We start from the raw sequence: 24,988 nt of genomic DNA, 5'->3' as shown, positions 1-24,988 counted from the left end.
TTGCGATGGAAGAGTCAGGATTGAGGAAGAGACACACCTGCCACCCTCGGGGCGTGGATGGATTCTTCTCTCAAAGGAAGCCCCCAAAGCTCTGGGAAAGGTGGCCTTTAAGGCCGGTTTATGGCATCGTCTCATCTCAGGGACCTCGAGGCTCCTTCGTGCCCCCCCATTTCCTCCTTCCTCTTTGGCAGGGCAGAACTGGGGGGAAAACCATTTGGGAAAAGCACCATTGCGATAAAAGGGCTTCAAGTCCAGCAAGACGTGCAACGGGGACGCAGAGCGAGGCAAGCGAGGGGCAGAAGCCCCGAAGAGCGAAGCCCAAAGAAAGGCAGGATCGGGCCCGAGACGCGGGAGGGGCTGCCTGGGGGCCGCGGGGGGAGCCTGGCCGGAGCCCCCCCGGGAGGAAGAAGCGGGGAAGCGCCCCCTACCCCACGGGAGACACCCCGGAGGGGGAGGGGCGGAGACGCAGCCCCGGGAGGCCCCCCAACTCCGCCGGCCTGGATGGGGGGGCAGTGGGGACCCCCAAAGATCAAAGGGAGCCGCTCGCCTCTCCTCCGCGGCGGGACGAAGCCGAACCTCGCTACTGCGCAGGCGCCAACTGGCTGATTCGAGGGCGGCGATTGGCAGGAGGACTCCTCGGGGCGGTCCATTCAAAGGAAAGAGGAACCAGGGAGAGACCTGGCAGCGAAGTCCCGCCTCCACTTCCGGAATCGAATAGAGCTGAAGCGGTGTAATGCATTCGGCCGCGGACGGGCTGGGAGCTAGGTAGTGCGCAAGGGATGCTGGGAGTCGTAGTCCGAGAGGCTCTCTGGTGGAGGGGGGGAGAGGGAGCCCGAGGGATGGTCTGGCGCAGGGGTCTTCAAACTTGTCCCTTTTATGACTTATGGACTTCAACTCCCAGAATTCCTCAGCCAGGCACGCTGGCTGAGGAATTCTGGGAGTTGAGGTCCACAAGTCATAAAAGGGAGAAGTTTGAAGACCCCTGGTCTGGCGTGTCGGGCGCTGGGAGGGAGCCCTGCCCGGAAAGTCTCACTGAGAGGCCGAGGCTTCGCCTTTCCTCCCCGGGCGGGGCTGGGACTCTCCTCCGGGGAAGGGATGAAGCCGTGCGGGTTGCAAAAGTGTTGCAAAAACTCAGACGACCAATTTGGGAATTGTTCAACTCAAATTAAAGCCTCTCACTCCACTGAAGAACGTAACACCCCAAATCTAATCTACCCCAGTCCGAAGCACCCCGAGAGCCTGGGAAAACTGGTCTTTAAGGGAGGGGGAGGGGCGGAGACGCAGCCCCGCGAGGCCCCCCAATTCCGCCGGTCTGGATGCGAAGGGGGGGTGAGGGGGAGGCAGAAAACGGGACCCCAAAGATCAAAGGGAGCCGCTCGCCCCTCCTCAGCGGGGAAGGGGGGGAGACGAACACAATTTCGCTACTGCGCAGGCGCCAACTGGCTGATTCCAGGAAGCACGACGCCGAATGGTCGCTTGGGGAGGGCGGCGATTGGCAGGAGGACTCCTCGGGGTGGTCCGTTCAAAGGAAAGACGAAGAGCAACCAGGAACAGACCTCGCACAGAAGTCCCGCCTCCACTTCCGGGAACAAATAGAACTGCAGCGCCTTAATTGACGCGGCCGCGGACGAGCTCAAAACCAGGTAGGGCGCAAGGGATGCCGGGAGTCGTAGTCCGAGAGGCTCTCTGGCGGACAAAGCGGAAAGGGAGGAGGCCTGGTCTGGCGTGTCGGGCGATGGGAGGGAGCCCTGCCCGGAAAGTCTCACTGAGAGGCCGAGGCTTCGGCCTTCCTCCCCGGGCGGGGCTGGGATTCTCCTCCGTGGAAGGGACGAAGCCATGACCCGCCTCTCCCCCTTCGCCCCTGCAGGAGTTCGGGCGAGCCCGACGGAGGAAGGAAGGAGGCCCCGCGGAGCAGTCCCGTGAGGAGACGGTGGGAAAGGCCCGAAGGGATGAGCCGACGGGGACTCCAGGAAAGGAGGCCGCCTGGAGGGAAAAGCGGGGAGCAGGAAACGGGCGGAAATGCCGAGACGGTCCTGGAGGGCGGAGGGTCCCTCAGAAAAGGCGGGAAACTCGGGAAACGCCACAGAATCCAGGAGGGAGGAAAGAAATATCAGTGCCCGGAATGTGGAAAATCCTTCAAAAGAAATGGAGATCTTAACAAGCATCTAAGAATCCACACAGGAGAGAAACCACATAAATGCCTGGAGTGTGGAAAGAGCTTCAGTCAGAGAGGACACCTTTATGTACATCAAAGGATCCACTCAGGAGAGAAACCACATAAATGCCTGGAGTGTGGAAAGAGCTTCAGGCAGAGTAGTAGCCTTTATGTACATCAAAGAACCCACACAGGAGAAAAACCATATAAATGTCCGGAGTGTGGAAAGAGCTTCAATCTGAAGAGCACCCTTTATAGACATCAAAGGATCCACACAGGAGAAAAACCGTGTAAATGCCTGGAGTGTGGAAAGAGCTTCACTTATAGGGGAACCCTTTATACACATAAAAGGACCCACACAGGAGAGAAACCACATAAATGCCTGGAGTGTGGAAAGAGCTTCAGTCAGAGAGGACACCTTTATGTACATCAAAGAACCCACACAGGAGAGAAACCACATAAATGCCTGGAGTGTGGAAAGAGCTTCAGTGACAGGAGTAGCCTGTATAAACATCAAAGGACCCACACAGGAGAGAAACCACATAAATGCCTGGAGTGTGGAAAGAGCTTCAGTAAGACAAGTAATCTTTATCTACATCAAAGAACCCACACAGGAGAGAAACCACATAAATGCCTGGAGTGTGGAAAGAGCTTCAGTCAGAGAGGACACCTTTATGTACATCAAAGAACCCACACAGGACAGAAACCACATAAATGCCTGGAGTGTGGAAAGAGCTTCAGTCAGAGAGGACACCTTTATGTACATCAAAGAAAACACACAGGAGAGAAACCACATAAATGCCTGGAGTGTGGAAAGAGCTTCATTGAGAGGAGCATCCTTTATGTACATCAAAGGACCCACACAGGAGAGAAACCACATAAATGCCTGGAGTGTGGAAAGAGCTTCAGGGACAGGAGTAGCCTGAATAGACATCAAAGGACCCACACAGGAGAGAAACCACATAAATGCCTGGAGTGTGGAAAGAGCTTCAGGGACAGGAGTAGCCTGTATAGACATCAAAGGACCCACACAGGAGAGAAACCACATAAATGCCTGGAGTGTGGAAAGAGCTTCAGTCAGAGAGGACACCTTTATGTACATCAAAGAACCCACGTAGGAGAGAAACCACATAAATGCCTGGAGTGTGGAAAGAGCTTCAGGGACAGGAGTAGCCTGTATAGACATCAAAGGACCCACACAGGAGCGAAACGATACGAATGCCTGGAGTGTGGAAAGACCTTCGCTCAGAATGGCACCCTTTATAGACATAAAAGAATTCACATTGGAGAAAAACCGTATAAATGCCTGGAGTGTGGAAAGACCTTCACTCAGAATGGCAATCTTTATAGACATCAAAGGACCCACAAAGGATAGAAACCACATAAAGGCCTGGAGTGTGGAAGGTGCTTCAATAAGAGGGGGCACCTTGATACACATGAAACTATCCACTCAGGAGACAAATCCTAGACAAGCGTTTATACATATCAAACACTCAAGTCACGAGAGAAATCATCAGTGTCTGGGTGTGGAAAGCGATTGTATGAGAAGTGAAGTCTTCATAAGCATCGATCCACTTGGGAGAAAAACCATACTTTGAGTGTGGAAAGAGCTTTATTGTTAACGAACATCTCCGTGGACATTAAAGGATACAGTACATATGGGGAAAAAAGCACTAAATATGCCTGAGTGTGCAGACCCTCAGTCACAACAGTGCCATTAAAATAACAATAGCATTTAGACTTATCTGCCACCCCATAGTGCTTTACAGTGCTGCCTGGGAGATTTACAAGGTAACCATTATTTGCATATTGCCCGCAACAATCTGGGTCTCATTTTACACCCTTAGAAGGATGGAAGGCTGAGACGAGGCTGAGCGCTGTCAGAATAGAACTCCAGGCTGTGAACAGTCTTCCTGCAATACTGCACTTTTAATAACTGAGCCACCAGAACTTAAAATGCGATTGATGAAATGCAAAAGGGCTTCTCAAGGGCTAAGAAGCTGCTTGAATATTTATCACAGACCTAATTACAGCTCAGGGACACGGTGGCTCGGTTAGGATGCTGAGCTTGTCAATCAGAAGGTCGACAGTTTGGCTGGTCGAATCCCGAGTGCGTGAGTGAGTGCCTGTTACTCGTCCCAGCTTCTGCCCACCTAGCAGTTCGAAAGCACATAAAAATGCAGGTAGAAAATAGGGAACAGCGTTCTGTGTGCCTTTGGCGTCCAGTCATGCCGGCCACATGACCACGGAGACGTCCTTGGAAAAGCGCTGGCTCTTCGGCTTTGAAACGGAGATGAGCACCGCCCCCTAGAGTTGGAAACGACTAGCAGGCATGTGCAGGGGAACCTTTACCTTTAATTACAGCTCAGTAAGAAAGGTGTGAACTCTTACCTTTCATTGCCATCTCAATCTTTGTCAACATGAGTGTATACTGTATTCTCAGCCCAAACATTCAAGGTGTAAGTAAACTTATGTACAGCACCATTTTATTGTTCCCTTTATTGCTACACTCTATTTAATGATTCTGCTATTCTGTGATGCCAAATAGTGGAATTTGAATAATATTACACACTTTTTCAAGGGGTATGTAATTTTACTCATTAGCTGCACACCCATGAATTTGATGCTGGTAACTATCTCCACAGGTGAATCATTAATGCAGAGAAAAGGGTGGCTGTGCCTGCCTTTTCTGAAATCGACAATGATTTCTATGGTTTTTCCGGTATTTAAAACTAGGCTGTTTTCCTTACACCAGTTCACCAACCCCTCAACCTCCTTGCGGTAACTCATTTTCGTCATGACTAAGGTCCGCTACTGTTGTATCATCTGTGAACTTCACAATATGGTTGGTGGCAAACCTAGCACCACCGTCATGGGTCAACGGGGTGAACAGCAGCAGACCTAGGAGGCAGTCCTGTGGATAACCTGTGCTCAAGAAAATGATACTAGAGGTATTTGTTCCAACTCGCACATATTGGGGCCTGTTGGTAAGAAAGTCAAGAATCTAGTTACATAAAGTGTTTCAGCCTAAAAGGCCCAGTTTATCTACTAGATGCTTGGGAATGATTGTGTTAAATGCTGAACTGAAATTGTGTGGTTGAAAACGCACCTCATTTGACTCGTGATACTTTTCCCCTTGTGAAGATTCTTATAATGCAATGCACATTTCAATGGTTATGCTTAATATTATGGGATGTTATTGCCTATATGTGGAATAACTGAGCAGGATGATTTCTTCCGTTCAATTAAGTCTTGTTTTGTACTTTTTCTAATATATGGTATATAAAATGAAACCAGATTCTGTGTCCTGGATGCCCTCTTTTCATTGAGGGAAATCTTTTTGTTATAAGTCTAATAAATTGCCTTTAAATCATCATCCCACTCAATTCCTAATTGAAGCAAATGTGCCATGGCTCAATCTAGGTCTAATTTGGCCTTCATTGTTGTGGGTGTGAAAGAACGGCTCCATCTCATTTTTGATATAATCTATATGGGTTTTCCAAATGTCAGCATCACGTAAAGCCATCCCCAGATATATGAAACTCTTGTAAATTGGATGCTGTCTATGGTCTCCTTGTCTTCAAGGCTTTTTAGCAGAAACAAGAGACTTTGTAAAGCCAACAAAGCTCCGTGAGATACTATCCATATCCTCAGCATACAGGAAGAAGGGTCCACAGATTGAGGCAGATGTAAGTAGGAGACGATGAAATGAGCTGTCAAGGAGTTGAGATACAACTTAAAGAGGGTGGAGGTCTAAATACAGCCCTGTGAGACTTTTCTGAAGAGGTACCAGGTTGGTTAGCACATTTGGTACAAATGCTGAATGAGAAAAAGTAACATGCCTTTATATTGTATTCTCCACATTCACCAAGATTTCAAGTGGAATCAAATGTAGGCTTAAAATCTACAAAGGCCACTTGCAGTGATTTTGTCCATACCATTTATTTAGAATAATGTTAAGTCATAAATCAAAATTTACACCCAATGCATTATGAAACAATAAATTGTCCATGCCATTTAATTGCATCAGTTTCAACAGATATCACAGTAAATTGAAATTATTTGAAAAAAAGTACCCCTAAATACTTTTTGCTGCAATAAAAGGATTCGACCATTCACCTTGTCCTTCTCTGATTCTCCTGTACAGAATTTGAGGGGCCCAAAGTAGGCACAGTATTTATGATGCAGGTTGAGCAAGCAGAACCAACCAGAACAATTCTCAGCCTCTATTTCATGGCCCTGATCTGAATTCTTAGGAGAGGACAGTTTCTGGCTCCTTCTCCTCCTTCAGGAAGGGATTCAGCTGCAGCCAGGATGGCCCAGAAAAGGGGCAGCTGAGAGGGTGGCTGTAACTCGAGCAGGAAGGCTGGTCTTGGACAACAGGCAAAGCCCCGGAAATCCAGCCCTTCTCAACACTGCCACAATTAGCACATGTGAATGTGGTTTTTAGACCCTAGGGAGGAAGTTGTGTTGTGTGAACGGAAACAAGATGTGCTGAACTATAAACTGGCAATTTCTTGCCATTCAGCCTCTGGAATGCCTTCGCCAGCCTACCTGAGCAGGTTGTTGTGAGCTGTAATCTAGGGCCAGCCATTGCCCTACTATCCCCTTCGGAGGATGAGCTGTGTTCCAAAAGAAACCCGGGGCCGAGCCTCTCTGGGCTGCAGGGCTCCTGAGGGCCGGCAGGTGGCGGAAACAGCCATCCTTTGCTGCCCCCTGATGGCCGGTGGGGCAGTTGCCGCTCAGCTGTACTTCATCTGCAGGGCCGGGAAAGTCCGCGCCCCCCCCCACCGCCCCTCGCAGGAAAGACCTCAGTGGGTCCCTCAAACATCTCGTCCCACGCCTCGGTTTACAGCCCTCCAGCCTTGAACGGGGTAGCAGCGGGAAGAGGACCCACTAGAGCTGCGCTGCACTATTGGTTGCTCTAATATATACGTTCTTTCACATGGGATGAGTCGCGCTTCTTGACGTGGAAGAGGCCTACGAGGAGAAACGCTGGAGGGCTTCATTTTGGTGCTAGGCGGAAGCGATGGAGGCTGCGGGCGCCCTCTTTACAGAAGGCGGAAGGAAAAGTAAGTTAGCACTGTCGCATTCTGTGCAGCTGATGGAACAGAGCGAGAGTGCGCGCTCCCTCTGCAGGGAAAAGCTGGGAAAGGGAAGGAAGGAACAGGGCGATGGCTTGGAAGGATGCCCCTTTTAGGACGATCCAGCCAAATACTGTCCAAGCGGCCTCAGGAATTCTGGGAGTTGAAATCATAAAAGGTCCATCATTGCTCACTTCTGACCTGGGAAAGCCCTAAACAAGAACCCAGCGGGACCAGAGGCTCTGTTCACAAGACTTTTTTCCCCACTCCTCGGTTTGCACATCCAGACCCCTAGCATTGTTCAACAGGCTCTTTGGAGGCCAACTTAACCTGGCATAAGACTAGCCAAACTGAGCATGTTGTGGAAATGTGAGGGCTTCCCTTGCCATTGAGTCTTATTGCAAGGACTCGCCCGGACAGTGTCCATCAGGGAACCTTCTCCAGCCAGGTGTCTCTCACTCTGTCCCTGGACATGTCTGGCTGACTTGAGAAGTAAAGCTTGTTTACACGTAGTTGGCACTTGGATGGGGCAGCACCAGGAAATGCAAGAGAAGCTGTCTAGCACTGGAAAGTTAAAAAAAGAACCAGCTCAGTCTCTATTGCTGTGCATAAATTCCCTTGAAAGGGCTTGTGAAGATACGGACTGTAGGGTTTGACACGAGTATGGTTTCTGTGCTCAGTGGACTAATGGCTGATCTGGGAAAAGATTAACTGAGGTCCAGCCTCTTTAGCACCTGGAGCACAACAGGGACTGGAATTGGAAAGGCAGCGATGGCCCATTGCTTACATGTTGCCCCCCAAGAGAGCTGCAATCACCTCCCCTCTTGAACAGCATCACCCAGAGATTTCTGTGCCTCACCCAACAAATGTTCCACACATCTTTGAGGAGGAGGCTTTGCTCCTAGACTGGGGGGGGGGGTCAGGAAGGTGGTTTGAGCCAGAGGGAGCTATGATGTGCAATGCAATAAGGTGTACTCCTTTCCTTTTTTGTTCTTCTCTTTTGTAAGGCATTCATAGTCATTGGGAGTTGGGCTGCTCTCCAAATAAGTCATTCCGAAATAAATGGGCACCTCCCCAAATTCCCTCCTCTTGGATACCTCAGAGGATCCCTTTGAAACATCCCTGATGGAACTTGGTTTCTATCTCAGGCATGCAGGACAAGATCTGCCCCCCCCTCCACTCTTTCTTCCAGGTTTGATGCTTCAGCTGCTGAAGATGGAATGAGTTCCTGGGAAGAGTTCAGAGCTGAGGTTGGTTATTAGTGAAGGAAAATTCAAAGTCAAATTTAGAACAGAGCTGGAAGGGACCTTGGAGATCTCCTAGTCCAACCCCGCCCCCCTCAAGCAGGAGACCCAATATACCATTTCAGACAACTGGCTGTCCAATCTCTTCTTAAAAACCTGCAGGGATGAAACACCCACAACTTTTGGAGGCAAGTCATTCTGCTTATTGTGTGTCCTCAGGAAGTTTCTTCTTAATTCCAGGTTGCTTCTCTCTTGTTTCAGTTTCTGTTCTGGTGCTTTGGAAAAAGCCCTCAAATATTGGAAACTGTCAAGTCCCCCCTTAGTCCTTCTTTTCTCCAAACCCTGCCATTTTTCATTTGTTTTAGTCTCCAGAAAACCCCCGAAGAAATACATTTGGGAAAAGCATCATTGGCATACAAATATTTAAAGTCCAAGAATACAGGTAATTGCAGATCCTCCTATTTCCCCACGTGCGCGAAGAGGTTCCAGTGTGAATGCAGAGCGAGGGAAAGGAGAGGCAGAACTTCTGAAGAGCAGAACTCGTGGGGGGAGCCTGGCCCGAGCCCCCCCCCCGGAGGAAGAGCCTCCCAACCCCTCCCCCGCCTTGCCCAGGGAGAGACCCCGGAGGAGGAGGAGGAGGGAGGGAGGGGCGGAGACGCAGCCCAGGAGACCCCCCAGCTCCGCCGGCCTGGATGCGGCGGGGGGGAGAAGACGGGACCCCAAAGGTCAAGGGGAGCCCCTCGCCTCAGCCCCCCCTTGCCAAAGCGAAACTCCGCTACTGCGCAGGCGCGCTCTGGCTGATTGAACGGAAGGATGCCGAATGGTCGCTCTGGCGATGGCGGCGATTGGCAGGAGGACTCCTCGGGGCGGTCCATTCCAAGAAAACAGGAAGAGCTACCGGTAACAGGAAACAGGCCTGGCAGCGAAGTCCCGCCTCTACTTCCGGAAAGGAAACGAACGGAAGCATCGAATTGATTCGTCCGCGGACGGGCTCGGAGACAGGTAGGGCGCAAGGGATGCCGGGAGTCGCAGTCCGAGAGGCGGAGAAGGGAGGGAGGGAGGGAGGGGGAGGCCGAGGCCTGGTCTGGCGGGACGGGCGCTGTGAGGAAGGCTTCCCCGGAAAGTCTCACTGAGAGGCCGAAGTTTCGGCCTTGGTTCCCGGGCGGGGCTGGGACTCCCCTCTGGGGAAGGGACGAAGCCGTGACCCGCCTCCCCCCCTTCTTCCCTGCAGGACTTAGGGCGAGCCCGGCGGAGAAAGGAAGGAAGGAGGCCCCGCGCAGCAGCCCCGGGAGGAGACGGCGGGGAAGGCCCGGAAGGGATGAGCCGACGGGGACTCCGCGAAAGGAGGCCGCCTGGAGGGCGAAGCGGGCAGCGTGAAATGGGCGGAGACCCCGAGACGGGCCTGGAGGGCGGAGGGTCCCTCAGAAGAGGCGGGAGACTCGGGAAACGCCACAGAATCCAGGAGGGAGGAAAGAAATATCAGTGCCCGGAATGTGGAAAATCCTCCAAATCAAATGAAGCTCTTAAAAACCATCGAAGGATCCACACTGGATTGAGACCGTATGAATGCCCGGAGTGTGGAAAGAGCTTTAGTCTGAGGGAAAACTTTTATGTACATCAAAGGCTCCACACTGGAGAGAAACTGCATAAATGCCTGGAGTGTGGAAAGAGCTTTAGTTGCAGAAGAACCCTTTATGTACATCAAAGGATCCACACAGGAGAGAAACCTTATGAATGTCCGGAGTGTGGAAAGAGCTTCAGTGACAGGAGTAGTCTGTATAAACATCAAAGGACCCACACAGGAGAGAAACCACATAAATGCCTGGAGTGTGGAAAGAGCTTCAGTCAGAGAGGACACCTTTATGTACATCAAAGAACCCACACAGGAGAGAAACCACATAAATGCCTAGAGTGTGGAAAGAGCTTCAGTGACAGGAGTAGCCTGTATAAACATCAAAGTACCCACACAGGAGAGAAACCACATAAATGCCTGGAGTGTGGAAAGAGCTTCAGTCAGAGAGGAAACCTTTATGTACATCAAAGAACCCACACAGGAGAGAAACCACATAAATGCCTGGAGTGTGGAAAGAGCTTCAGTGACAGGAGTAGCCTGTATAAACATCAAAGGACCCACACAGGAGAGAAACCACATAAATGCCTGGAGTGTGGAAAGAGCTTCAGTGAGAGGGGACACCTTTATACACATCTAAGAATCCACACAGGAGAGAAACCACATAAATGCCTGGAGTGTGGAAAGAGCTTCAGTGAGAGGGGACACCTTTATACACATCTAAGAATCCACACAGGAGAGAAACCACATAAATGCCTGGAGTGTGGAAAGACCTTCACTCAGAATGGCAATCTTTATAGACATCAAAGGACCCACAAAGGATAGAAACCACATAAAGGCCTGGAGTGTGGAAGGTGCTTCTATAAGAGGGGGCACCTTGATACACATGAAACTATCCATTCAGGAGACAAACCCTAGACAAGCGTTTATACATATCAAACACTCAAGCCACGAGAGAAGTCATCAGTGTCTGGGTGTGGAAAGAGATTGTATGAGAAGTGAAGTCTTCATAAGCATCGATCCACTTGGGAGAAAAACCATACTTTGAGTGTGGAAAGAGCTTTATTGTTAACGAACATCTCCGTGGACATTAAAGGATACAGTACATATGGGGAAAAAGCACTAAATATGCCTGAGTGTGCAGACCCTCAGTCACAACGGTGACATTAAAATAGCAATAGCATTTAGACTTATCTGCCACCCCATAGTGCTTTACAGTGCTGTCTGGGAGATTTACAAGGTCACCATTATTTGCATATTGCCCGCAACAATCTGGGTCTCATTTTACACCCTCAGAAGGATGGAAGGCTGAGACGAGGCTGAGCGCTGTCAACGGGGTGAACAGCAGCAGACTTAGGAGGCAGCCCTGTGGATAACCTGTGCTCATGAAAATGATACTAGAGGTATTTGTTCCAACTCGCACATATTGGGGCCTGTTGGTAAGAAAGTCAAGAATCTAGTTACATAAAGTGTTTCAGCCTAAAAGGCCCAGTTTATCTACTAGATGCTTGGGAATGATTGTGTTAAATGCCGAACTGAAATTGTGTGGTTGAAAACGCACCTCATTTGACTCGTGATCCTTTTCCCCTTGTGAAGATTCTTTTAATGCAATGCACATTTCAATGGTTATGCTTAATATTATGGGATGTTATTGCCTATATGTGGAATAACTGAGCAGGATGATTTCTTCCGTTCAATTAAGTCTTGTTTTGTACTTTTTCTAATATATGGTATATAAAATGAAACCAGATTCTGTGTCCTGGATGCCCTCTTTTCATTGAGGGAAATCTTTTTGTTATAAGTCTAATAAATTGCCTTTAAATCATCATCCCACTCAATTCCTAATTGAAGCAAATGTGCCATGGCTCAATCTAGGTCTAATTTGGCCTTCATTGTTGTGGGTGTGAAAGAACGGCTCCATCTCATTTTTCATATAATCTATATGGGTTTTCCAAATGTCAGCATCATGTAAAGCCATCCCCAGATATATGAAACTCTTGTAAATTGGATGCTGTCTATGGTCTCCTTGTCTTCAAGGCTTTTTAGCAGAAACAAGAGACTTTGTAAAGCCAACAAAGCTCCGTGAGATACTATCCATATCCTCAGCATACAGGAAGAAGGGTCCACAGATTGAGGCAGATGTAAGTAGGAGACGATGAAATGAGCTGTCAAGGAGTTGAGATACAACTTAAAGAGGGTGGAGGTCTAAATACAGCCCTGTGAGACTTTTCTAAAGAGGTACCAGGTTGGTTAGCACATTTGGTACAAATGCTGAATGAGAAAAAGTAACATGCCTTTATATTGTATTCTCCACATTCACCAAGATTTCAAGTGGAATCAAATGTAGGCTTAAAATCTACAAAGGTCACTTGCAGTGATTTTGTCCATACCATTTATTTAGAATAATGTTAAGTCATAAATCAAAATTTACACCCAATGCATTATGAAACAATAAATTGTCCATGCCATTTAATTGCATCAGTTTCAACAGATATCACAGTAAATTGAAATTATTTGAAAAAAAGTACCCCTAAATACTTTTTGCTGCAATAAGAGGATTCGACCATTCACCTTGTCCTTCTCTGATTTTCCTGTACAGAATTTGAGGGGCCCAAAGTAGGCACAGTATTTATGATGCAGGTTGAGCAAGCAGAACCAACCAGAACAATTCTCAGCCTCTATTTCATGGCCCTGATCTGAATTCTTAGGAGAGGACAGGGAATTTGGGGGAGGTGCCCAGTTATTTAGGAATGACTTTTTTATTAAATTTGGAGAGCAGCCCACCTCCCAACGACTGGGTGGCTTAGAAAAGAGAAAAATAGAAGAGGAAAGAACGTGTACATCAGGGCAAAACACTTACTGCATTGCACACCAAAGCGCCCTTTGGCTCAACCTCCTGCCTGACCCCCAGTCCAGGTGCTAAAGAGGCTGGACCTCAGTTAATCTTTTCCCAGATCAGCCATTAGTCCACTGAGCACAGAAACCATACTCATGTCAAACCCTACAGCCCGTATCTTCACAAGCACTTTCAAGGGATTTTATGCACAGCAATACAGATTGAGCTGGTTCTTTTTTTTTTTAACTTTCCAGTGCTAGACAGTTTCTCTTGCATTTCCTGGTGCTGCCCCATCCAAGTGCCAACTACGTGTAAACAAGCTTTACTTCTCAAGTCAGCCAGACATGTCCAAGGACAGAGTGAGAGACACCTGGCTGGAGAAGGTTCCCTAATGGAGACTGTCTGGATAACTCCCTGCAATAAGCCTCAACTGCAAGGGAAGCCCTCACATTTCCACGACATGCTCAGTTTCGTTAGTCTTATGACAGGTTGTTGGTCTCCAAAGAGCCTGTCGAACAATGCCAGGTTTCTGGGCGTGGACAGCCAGGAGTGGGGAAGCAGGGGCTGACTGACCCAACCCTCTTTGCTGCCCCTGTGATGCTTTTTGCAGTTATCCTTCCTGACAGCTTGACTGTAGTCCCAGTCCCAGCACTCAGGGATTGGATTCGGAAGCTGGCAGAGGTGCTGCAACAGATCCCAGGAACCGATTCACAGCTCTCTGGATGGCAGTGCTAGGAACACCTAAGATCCTGGGCAGAAACTTCAATCTCTCCAGCTTGCGATGGAAGAGTCAGGATTGAGGAAGAGACACACCTGCCACCCTCGGGGCGTGGATGGATTCTTCTCTCAAAGGAAGCCCCCAAAGCTCTGGGAAAGGTGGCCTTTAAGGCCGGTTTATGGCATCGTCTCATCTCAGGGACCTCGAGGCTCCTTCGTGCCCCCCCATTTCCTCCTTCCTCTTTGGCAGGGCAGAACTGGGGGGGAAACCCGAAGAAAACCATTTGGGAAAAGCACCATTGCGATAAAAGGGCTTCAAGTCCAGCAAGACGTGCAACGGGAACGCAGAGCGAGGCAAGCGAGGGGCAGAAGCCCCGAAGAGCGAAGCCCAAAGAAAGGCAGGATCGGGCCCGAGACGCGGGAGGGGCTGCCTGGGGGCCGCGGGGGGAGCCTGGCCGGAGCCCCCCGGGAGGAAGAAGCGGGGAAGCGCCCCCCACCCCACGGGAGACACCCCGGAGGGGGAGGGGCGGAGACGCAGCCCCGGGAGGCCCCCCAACTCCGCCGGCCTGGATGGGGGGGCAGTGGGGACCCCCAAAGATCAAAGGGAGCCGCTCGCCTCTCCTCCGCGGCGGGACGAAGCCGAACCTCGCTACTGCGCAGGCGCCAACTGGCTGATTCGAGGGCGGCGATTGGCAGGAGGACTCCTCGGGGCGGTCCATTCAAAGGAAAGAGGAACCAGGAACAGACCTGGCAGCGAAGTCCCGCCTCCACTTCCGGAATCGAATAGAGCTGAAGCGACGTAATGCATTCGGCCGCGGACGGGCTGGGAGCCAGGTAGGGCGCAAGGGATGCTGGGAGTCGTAGTCCGAGAGGCGCTCTGGTGGAGGGGGGGAGAGGGAGCCCGAGGGATGGTCTGGCGGGACGGGCGCTGGGAGGGAGCCCTGCCCGGAAAGTCTCACTGAGAGGCCGAGCCTTCGGCTTTCCTCCCCGGGCGGGGCTGGGACTCTCCTCCGGGGAAGGGACGAAGCCGTGACCCGCCTCTCCCCCTTCGCCACTGCAGGAGTTCGGGCGAGCCCGACGGAGGAAGGAAGGAGGGGGCGCGCAGCAGCCCCGGGAGGAGCCGGCGAGAAAGGCCCGAAGGGATGAGCCGACGGGGACTCCGGGAAAGGAGGCCGCCTGGAGGGAAAAGTGGGGAGCGGGAAACGGGCGGAGATCCCGAGACGGGATTGGAGGGCGGAGGGTCCCTCAGAAAAGGCGGGAAACTCGGGAAACGCCACAGAATCCAGGAGGGAGGAAAGAAATATCAGTGCCCGGAATGTGGAAAATCCTTCAAAAGAAATGGAGATCTTAACAAGCATCTAAGAATCCACACAGGAGAGAAACCATTTAAATGCTCTGAGTGTGGAAAGAACTTCAGTCAGACGGGACAACTTTATGTACATCAGAGAATCCACACTGGAGAAAAACCGTATAAATGCCTGGAGTGTGGAAAGAGCTTTAGTCAGGCTGGACACCTTTATGCACATCAAAGAATCCACACAGCAGAGAAACCGTATGAATGCCTGGAGTGTGGAAAGAGCTTCAGTTTGAGGGAAAACCTTTATAGACATCAAAGGATCCATACAGGAGAGAAACTGTTTAAGTGCCTGGAGTGTGGAAAATCCTTCAAAAGAAATGGAGATCTTAACAAGCATCTAAGAATCCACACTGGAGAAAAACCGTATGATTGCCTGGAGTGTGGAAAGAGTTTCAGTCAGACGGGTCAGCTTTATGTACATCTAAGAATCCACACAGCAGAGAAACCGTATGAATGCGTGGAGTGTGGAAAGAGCTTTAGTCAGGCTGGACACCTTTATGCACATCAAAGAATCCACACTGGAGAGAGACCATATGAATGCCTTGAATGTGGAAAGCGCTTCAGTCTGAGGGAAAACCTTTATAGACATCAAAGGATCCACACAGCAGAAAAACCGTATAAATGCCTGGAGTGTGGAAAGAGCTTTAGTCAGAGTAGCACCCTTTATGTACATCAAAGAATCCACACTGGAGAGAAACCAAATAAATGCCTCGAGTGTGGAGCGAGCTTCAGTTGCAGGGGTAGCTTTTATGTACATCAGAGAATTCACTCAGGAGAAAAACCATTTAAATGCCTGGAGTGTGGAAAGAGTTTCAATACCAGTGGAAGTCTCAATAGACATCAAAGAATTCACACTGGAGAAAAACCATATGAATGCCCGGAGTGTCGAAAGAGTTTCAATACTGGAGGAAGTCTCAAAAGACATCAAAAGATTCACACTGCAATAAAACCGTATGAATGCTTGAAGGTGGAAGAAACTTAGTCTGGGTGAAGAAATCCTTAGACATCAATGGATTCACACAGGAGAAAAATTGTGTGGAAAGAGCTTCAATGAGAGGAGCAATCTTTATAAACATCAAAGAATCCACTCATGAGAAAAACCATATAAATACCTGTTGAAAGAGTTTTATTGTTGATAGAGACCTCCCTAAGCAATAAAGCAGACATGTCAAACACAAGGCCTGCCAGCTCAGTGTGGCCCACCAAGTGCCCTGATTTGTCTCCTGGAGCTTTTCCAAAAATGGTAAGGGACCAGCCCCAGCTGCTCCAGCCCTTGCCCACCCTAACCCCGCTGGACGCCCTCCTGGAGCATGCACAGAAAACATCAAGCCCCTCCTGGCCTCACTCCATTATGCCCAGCCACGCCTTGCTTTGGTGGGCCTCTCCTCATCCAGTTCTGCTTTGCCAGGCCTCACCTCACCACAGCAGGCTCCACTTTGCTGGGCCAGCCACCAAAGCACTGCTGAAAACAGCAGAGTCTGCACGCCTGCCTTGCCCACATCAGCCATGCTCTCCATGACGCGCTACAGCTGATCTGAGGCGGCTGGCCAGACACTGAAGCATCGTCAAAAACAGGTTCTGTGTCCGCGCCTGCTATGCACTCACCTGTCATGCCCCCGAGGCTCGCCGTGCCAATTGCGCAGTTCTACCACTTATGGTTGCAGGCCTTGAGGCTCATTGCACCAATTGCACCAGTGCCACCGCGAGCATAACCTGAGCAATCGACACAACAAGCCTCATGGCGTGATGGTGTTAGCACATAGCAGGCACGAACACAGACTATGCTGTTTTCGGCAGCGTACGCCCCCCCATGCCTTTGCTAAATTGGGGTGCTGTCTCTGAGAAGGCTCTCGTCATGGCCACTGTTCTATAAACCAAACCAGGGGTTCCATCTGGCCTTAATGGATGGTAAACAAAGATGATTAGGGGGCTGGAGGGTAAAACATATGACAAATGTTTGTGGGAATTGGACATGTCTAGCTTAGTAAAAAGGACTAGGGGTGGTGACATGATAGTAGTGTTCCAATATTTGATGGGCTGCCACAGAGAAGAAGGGGTCAACCTATTTTCCAAAGCATCAGAAGGCAATAATAGATGGAAACTAATCAAGAAGAAAACCAGCCTAGAACTAAGGACTTGTGAAAACAACTAACCAGTGAAAAGGCTTGCCTTCAGAAGTTGTGGGTGCTCCATCACTGGAAGCTTTTAAGAAGAGATTAGATATTCCATCATCTGGAATGGTATAAATCTCCTGCTTGAGCAGGAGGCTGGACTAGAAGACCTCAAAGGTCTCTTCCAACTGTTATTCTTTGAGAGAAGCGCTGCCAACCTCTCCCCCTCCCCTCGTCCCTTTCTGGGCACAGAGAAGGAGGGAAAGAAGCAGGGGAGGGAAACAGGAAAGAAGGAAGGCGATGGAAATGAAAAGGAGGGAAGGAAGGAAAGGAGGATGAAGATTGGAATGAGAGGGAGGGAGGGTCTGAGGGAAGTCCTAGCCTTAGCACTTGGCCACCAGCAGCCCTGCTGCCTTTTCGCCATCCCGTGGTTCCCATCCTATTACTGAGGATGCTTTGGTTACAAAGGTGGGTCTCCTTGCATGGGGAGGGAGTGGGCTTCCCTCTGACCCACGCACTTTGCCCTCCTGCACCCACCATGAGCAACTTGGCCAAGGAGAGCGAGCAAAGCAGTAGCAGCCTCGAGGAGATAAGCACAGCTGAGCATCCTCTTGAGGAAGCTGGGCTGCGGGCTGGGTGCTTGACCTCCACTGCCCAGGGCTCTGAGCAGCAGGGTGGCACTGTCCCACCCCACCCCCCATGGCCTGAGAGGGACGGTGAAGCTCCTTAGTGTTACTTTTGCTCTCGTTAGCAATTCAAGTTATGCGGGCCATAACTTTGGCCTTGTACTATGATGTCTGTGTTGCAGGAATATATTTCTTGCCGAGGGCCAAGAAACGGGTTTCATGTTCTTATTTGCACTTTCTTGTAGCTTTTATATTTTTATCATAACCTTGTAATGTACCTTTCTGCCTTGGCATATGGGTGCTTGTAACTTCTAACCGCAACAACGAGGGACTTTCTCAGCCTGAATAACAGACAACTTTTTTCAACGGTACATGCTAGATGATTCAGCTGGCTGAAAATGTCTCTTCACAACAGATTTATTTATGTAGCTCGTGATGCCTCTTCCCATGCAAACGCTCTTCCTTTTAATACAATGCTCTTTCTAACGGTTATCCTTAATATTATAGGATGTGTTAACTTACGGTCCTTGTTTCTGATGCAACAGGACTTCTTTCCGTCCAATCTTTTGTACTTTTTCTGCTATGTGTCTCCTGGGCTCCTCTTGTCATTAGGGGAAACCTCTTTCTTAGATAACTGTAATAAGTTGCTTTTAAATGATCTTCCGACTCGGCCTAATCTGAACAATGTACTGTGGCAGAATCTAGGCGTCAGACATGCCCCAACTGGGTCCCTTAGGAAAAACTTCATCGGATTGGAGCAACAGGTGCCTCTGCTACAAACCAATTCTGGGCTTCATGACCTGTCATTTTCCCCTTTCTTTGATATAATATAACTGGGTTTTCCAAAGCTCAACCTCATGTTTAGACCATTCCCAGATATCTGAAACTCTAAATTGGATGCTCGTGACTGGTTCCCCTTGTTTTTAAAGCTTTTTAGCAGAAACAAGAGACTCTTAAGGCCAACGAAGCTTTGGGAGATACTATCCATATTCTCAGCACATTGGAGAAGTAGGGCCCAAGGATGGAAGCAGGGGTAAGCAGAAGACAGTCAGATTAGCTGTCGAGGAGCGGAGGTGGAGGGTGGAGGTCTAAATACAGCCCCGTGAGAATTTTCTAAAGAGGCTTCACGCTGGTCAGCACATTTCATTACAAATGCGGAATGAGAAAAAGTGACATCCCTTTCTACTGCATTCTCCACATTCATCAAGATTTCTCTCAAATGGGATCAAATGTAGGTTTAAAACCCACAAAAGCTATATGCAGTGACTTTGTACATGGCATTTTCTTTTAATTAGGTTTCAAAAGTTTTATTAGTTTGTAATATACAGTACGTAGGGACGCGGTGGCTCAGTGGGTTAGGACGCTGAGCTTGTCGATCAGAAGGTCGGCAGTTTGGCAGGTCGAATCCCGAGTGCCGTGTAGCAGAGTGAGCGCCTGTTACTCGTCCCAGCTTCTGCCAACCTAGCAGTTAGAAAGCATGTAAAAATGCAAGTAGAAAAATAGGGACCGCTCCGGTGGGAAGGTAACAGCATTCCGTGCGCCTTTGGCGTCTAGTCATGCCGGCCACGTGACCACGGAGATGTCCTCGGACAAGCGCTGGCTCTTCGCCTTTGAAATGGAGATGAGCACCGGCCCCTAGAGTCGGAAACGACTAGCACGCATGTGCGGGGGAACCTTTACCTTTACCTTTTAATATACAGTACAATAAAAATACAAAAGTAAATAGCGGAAAAGATGGGGAAATGGAAGGGGAGTAGAGAAGTGAGGTAAAGGAGAAAGAAAAAAAAAAGGTACTGACTTCCGACTTCCTTTGCTGCAGTAAAGTAGAATATTAATTTCAAACCTCAAGTTTTTACTTTTAGAAAGTAATATAAACTAGCCATTTCAATAACATCAGTTCTAATTGGTAAAACCCAAAATCATAATTTCGTTTTTTCCCCCGCCTCAAGTCTAGAAACTGTTTCCACATAACTATAAAAGTCTCCGTATTCTTTTGTTTGATCAGTACAGTCACCTTGGCCATCTCTGCTAGCTCCATCAGAATAAATGTAGTCTTCCACTTCTGAACATAAAGTCTCGCTGGTTAACGTATACAATGCCACTTTCTTTCATTTAGAAGAATGTAAGTCATCAGTCAAAATTTGCCCCCAATACATTATGCAAGAATAAATTGTGGATGCCGTTTACTTGCATCAGCTTCAACTGATTTCACAGTAAATTGTGATTATTTGGTAAAAGGTACCCCTACTTTTTCCTGATCATTTGCCTTGTCCTTCTCTGAAATTTGTGTACAGTATTTGAGGGGACAATATTTATGGTGGTGGTTGTCTGGAGCAGAACCAGGTGGAAGAATTCTTGGTCTCTATTTTGTGTGCACAATCTGTATTTTTATAAGGGGGCAGTTTCTGGCTCCTTATTCTCTTTCAGGAAAGGTTTCAGCTGGAGCCAGGATTGCCCAGAAAAGGAACAACTGAGAGGCCAGCTGGAACTCAAGCAGGAAGTAAGGAAGGCTGGACTTGGACAACAGACAGAGAAATCCAGCCTTTCTCAACAGTGCCACACTTAAAAAATGTGAATGTGGGTGTTAGATCCTATAGAGAGAGTACTGTTGTGTGAATCGAATCAGAATTTACTGGGGTGGCCAGGATACCTCGAGCTCTAGAGCACAGGTGTCAAACTCATCATGTGACACGTCGCAACTCTTTGCACCCACACGACCGTGGGGAAGCCAAAACAGTCGTAAGTGCGAAAAATCAGTCATAGTCCTTTTTTTCCAGTGCCGTTATAACTTTGAATGCTCACTAAATGAACTGTTCTAAGTCAAGGACTACCTGTAATTATGTCTAAAATTTTCAGAGTCATCCAGAGATGACTGTGCTCTGTGCGGCCCTTTCAGACCTCGCAATCAACTCTTTCTCTGCAAAGGTTCTTTTGATTCAACTGGATGGAATCGATCTTGCTTTACTGAGGGACGAGCTCAGGCACTTCCTTACAAGCCCAAAGCAGAAGCCCACCAAAAAGAATTAAGTCTTTAAGCCCTCTATGGACAGGCTCAAAGGGTCTAGTGAGCTTCAGAGAATAATAAATAGCCGTTCTTCCACTGTTTATTAAACTCAGCCCTTCTCTTTGATCACAAGTGATGATAAAAATATTAGGCGAGTTCTACTGAATAACAGGTGCTAGCCAGGGGCAGGTAGGCATGCATTACATTCATACAACCACACTCTTTAATAAAAGCAGAACGTAGAAGCCAGTGAAAAACCTCCCAGCTCCTCCATACCCAGCGTATCCCCCCTTGTCTGGAATCACTGAGGGTCTCCTGCTGGAGCTGGGGCTCGACTAGAAGACCTCCAAGGTCCCTTCCAGCTCGGTTGCTCTGTTGGCCGGTAAGAGAACGCCCTGCCTACGTCTAAAAGCACCTGGAGGGCGTCGCTGGGCTCCGGCATCGGATCTCGCAGCCAAGGAGAAGCTGGCTGGAGCCTGAGAGCGGCAGGAGCAGGAATCCCTCCAGCCTTTGGGGAGTGCATGGAATGCGGGGAGCCCCCCAAGGCCGAGGGTCCCGGGCCAGGCTTCCCGGGGGAGAGGGGCGCATTTGGGGGGGGCGACGGAGGAAAAGGTTTCCCATTTGGAGGATTCGGCCTAAGGTCGCCAAGGGGTCCGAGAGGCCCAGATATTAAAGGGGGGGGGGTTCCTGGAGGGGATCCCCCCCCCCGCTGCAGTCCCGCAAAGGGCTCCTAGGGAAGGAAGCGGGACTTGGGAGGGGCTCAGGAGGCGCAGAGAGGAGGTGCCCCAGTCCGGCTGCCTGGAGGCCTCGGGGGGAGCCTGGCCGGAGCCCCCAGGAGGGCGAAGGGGGGAAGCGGCCCTCCCAGCATCCACCCCCTCCTTTGCCTAGGTCAGGGGTAGGCAACCTCGGCTCTTTTATGACTCGTGGACTTCAACTCCCAGAATTCCTGAGTCAGCATGGCTCAGCTTGGAAACCTCTCTCTTTCCCCTCATCATGGCTGACTCAGGAATTCTGGGAGTTGAAGTCCATGAGTCAGAAAAGAGCCGAGGTTGCCCACCCCTGGCCTAGGGAGAGACCCGGATGAGGGAGGGGCAGAGACGCATCCGCGGAAGCGCCCTTCAGCTCCGCCTGCCCCTCGCTACTGCGCAGGCGCCATCTGGCTGAGTCAAGGAAGGCGGACGCCGATTGGTCGCTGTGGGGAGGGCGTCGAGTGGCAGCAGGACAACTCGGGGCGGTCCCTTCAGAGGAACAGGCGGAGCTTCTAACAAAAAGGACGCAGAGAGGTCCCGCCTTCACTTCCGGAAACAAAAACGGGCAACGAGCGATCTTCCTGAACCGGCGACAGAGGCGCCCGGATGTTGCAGGTTTGGCGCAGGGGATGCTGGGAGTCCCGGGAGGCGGTGAGGGGGGATAGATGAGGAGGCCGAGGCCTGGACGGGTGGGAGGACGCTGGGAGGGAGGCCCCTGGCAGGCGGAGGCTTCGGCCTTCCTCCCCGGGCGGGAGAGGCTGGGACTGCCCTCCGGGAAAGGGGGCGATAAAGTGACCCGCCTCTCCTTCGCCCCTGCAGGAGGAGGGCCTGTGGAGGAAGGAAGGAGGTGCCGCCTGGGAGGAGAGGAGCCCCGCGGGGAAGGCCCGGAAGGGATGAGCCGAAGGGGACTCCGCGAAAGGAGGCCGCCTGGAGGGCGAACTGTGGAGCAGGAAACGAGCGGAGACCCCGACACGGGCCTGCAGGGCGGAGGGTCCCTCAGAAGGGGCGGGAGACCCGGGAATGCCAAGAGAATTCAGGAGGGAGGAAAGAAACATGAATGCACAGAATGTGGAAAATCCTTCAAAGGAAATACAGGTCTCGAAAGGCATCTAAGAATCCACTCAGGAGAAAAACCATTTAAATGCCTGGAATGTGAAAAGAGCTTCAGTCAGAAGGGCGACCTTTATAAGCATCAAAGAATTCACACTGGAGAGAAACCATTTAAATGCCTGGAATGTAAAAAGAGCTTCAGTCAGATGGGACACCTTTATGTACATCAAAGGATCCATTCAGGAGAGAAACAGCATAAATGCCTGGAATGTGGAAAGAGCTTCAGTCAGAGAGGAAATCTTTATGTACATCAAAGGATCCATTCAGGAGAAAAACCGTATAAATGCATGGAGTGTGGAAAGACATTTATTTATGCCGGAAGCCTACGCACACATCAAAGGATTCACACAGGAGAAAAACCATATAAATGCATGGAGTGTGGAAAGAGCTTCAGTCAGACAGGACACCTTTATGCACATCAAACAATGCACACTGGAGAGAAACCGCATAAATGCCTGGAGTGTGGAAAGCGCTTCAGTCAGAGGGGGCACCTTTATACACATCAAAGGATGCACGCAGGAGAAAAACCATATAAATGTCTGGAGTGTGGAAAGACCTTCAGTCACCCAGGACATGTTTATGCACATGAAAGAATCCACTTAGCAGAGAAACAGTATAAACACCTGGAGTGTGGAAAGAGCTTTAGTGAGAGAGCAGATAGAAGACTCGGGAATCCCCAAACAATCCAAGAAGGAGGAAAGAAATATGAATGTACAGTATGTAGAAAATCCTTCAAAAATAATGGAGATCTTGAAAGCCATCAAAGAATCCACACAGGAGAAAAACTATTTACATGCCCGGAGTGTGGAAGGAGCTTCAGTCAGAGAGCAAATCTTTACACTCATCTAATAATCCACTCTGGAGAGAAACCATATAAATGTATGGAATGTGGAAAGAGCTTCTGTCAAAGAGGAAACCTTTATATACATCAACTAATTCACACTGGAGAAAAACCGTATAAATGCCTGGAGTGTGGAAAGAGGTTTATTCATGCTGGAAACCTCCATAAACATCAAAGGATTCACACAGGAGAGAAACCATATAAATGTCTGGAGTGTGGTAAGAGCTTCAGTCAGACCGGACACCTTTATGCACATCAAAGGATTCACACAGGAGAAAAACCATATAAATGTCTGCAGTGTGGAAAGAGCTTCAGTCAGACTGGACACCTTTATGCACATGAAAGAATCCATTTAGGAGACAAACAACATAGACTCCTGGAGTGTGAAAACAGCTTCAGTGAGAGGGGATCAGACGAAACACTTGGGAATCCCCAAACAATCCAGGAGGGAGAAAAATATCAGTGCACAGAATGTGAAAAATCCTTTAAAAGGAATGGAGATCTTGAAAAGCATCTAAGAATCCACACAGGAGAAAAACCTTATAAATGCTTTGAGTGCGGAAAGAGCTTCAGTCATAGGTGCAGCCTTTATGTACATCAAAGGATCCACTCAGGAGAGAGACCATATAAATGCCTGGAATGTGGAAAGCATTTCAATAACGGAGGAACTCTGTATAGACATCACATGATTCACACAGGAGAAAAACCATATAAATGTCTGGAGTGTGGAAAGAGCTTCAGTCGGAGAGAAAACCTTTACAAACATCAAAGGATCCACACAAGAGGAAAACCTTATAAATGCCTTCAGTGTGGAAAGAGTTTTACCGACGGCACACACCTTCATCAACATCAAAGGATTCACATGGAGAAAAAACGCTAAATATGCCTGAGTGTGAATGAACGAACCTTTATTGTCAAAGTACAACATGTATACATTGAGATTGGTTGAGCCTCCCTTCGTGCCCCCCCCCAACAACTCACACAGACAACAAACCCACCATCTTGTTACACCTTGTGAGCTAATTGCACAACACACTGGTGGAAAGATCTTCGCTCACAATACATGTCTGAGTAATTGAATGGAACTCAACTGAATTCAATTGAATAATTTGTTTAGCCAAATGTGATTAAGACACACAAGGAATTTGCTTCCGGTGCAGAAACTCTCGTTGTACGTGTAAAGCAACAGAATAATGATAACAGAATAACAGAGCTGGAAGGAACCTTGGAGGTATTCTTGTCCGACCCCGTTCAAGCAGGAGACTGTATGCATTTTGAAACAAGTGGCTGTTCAGTCTATTCTGAAAAACGTAGTGATGAAGCATACAAAGCTGCCGAAGGCAAGCTGTCCCACTGGTTAATTGCCAAATATTGGAACAGTGCTATCATGTCACCCCTAGTTCTTCCCATCTCTAGCGACTAGCCATAGCCAGTTCCCACAACTGTTCTTCGTGTGTTTTAATCTCCAGGGTCTTAATCATCCTAGTTGCTTGGCTTTGCACTTTTCCCAAAGTCTTAACATACTAAGGCTTTGTAAAGTGGCACTAATACTTCATGTGGTTGTGATTCTATGCCTCTGTTTAT

The 24,988-nt window shown here is 49.3% G+C and overlaps 3 protein-coding genes across 4 annotated transcripts; all 3 read left to right on the top strand.

Moving 5' to 3' along the window:
• Positions 1-1,835: 1,835 nt before the first annotated feature.
• Positions 1,836-7,055, top strand: LOC308674744 (uncharacterized protein; the record flags this gene model as incomplete). The annotated part of the gene is made up of 2 exons (XM_081339475.1): positions 1,836-2,999; positions 7,011-7,055. Exons 1-2 carry the CDS (start codon positions 1,950-1,952, stop codon positions 7,053-7,055), a joined length of 1,095 nt encoding a protein of 364 aa, XP_081195601.1. The 5' UTR covers positions 1,836-1,949.
• Positions 7,056-9,188: 2,133 nt separating this feature from the next.
• LOC308674836 (uncharacterized protein) lies at positions 9,189-12,656 on the top strand. 2 transcript variants are annotated; one of them, XM_081339634.1, is made up of 2 exons: positions 9,189-9,485; positions 9,715-11,808. In XM_081339634.1, exon 2 carries the CDS (start codon positions 9,802-9,804, stop codon positions 10,876-10,878), a length of 1,077 nt encoding a protein of 358 aa, XP_081195760.1. In that variant the 5' UTR covers positions 9,189-9,485; positions 9,715-9,801; the 3' UTR covers positions 10,879-11,808. The 2 variants fall into 2 exon arrangements, 1 of the variants encoding a protein (XP_081195760.1); XR_014027987.1 differs by lacking the exon at positions 9,189-9,485 and adding an exon at positions 12,091-12,656 and having other exon boundaries at positions 9,500-11,456.
• A 1,636-nt stretch (positions 12,657-14,292) lies between these two features.
• On the top strand, positions 14,293-16,135 carry LOC308675101 (uncharacterized protein). Its single transcript, XM_081340103.1, has 2 exons — positions 14,293-14,440; positions 14,667-16,135. Exons 1-2 carry the CDS (start codon positions 14,409-14,411, stop codon positions 15,943-15,945), a joined length of 1,311 nt encoding a protein of 436 aa, XP_081196229.1. The 5' UTR covers positions 14,293-14,408; the 3' UTR covers positions 15,946-16,135.
• The last annotated feature ends 8,853 nt before the right edge of the window (positions 16,136-24,988 follow it).

The sequence above is a fragment of the Vipera berus genome (assembly GCF_964194415.1).
Source record: "Vipera berus genome assembly, chromosome: 15".
Lineage (NCBI taxonomy): Eukaryota > Metazoa > Chordata > Lepidosauria > Squamata > Viperidae > Vipera > Vipera berus.
This window is presented reverse-complemented; position numbering and strand designations above follow the sequence as displayed.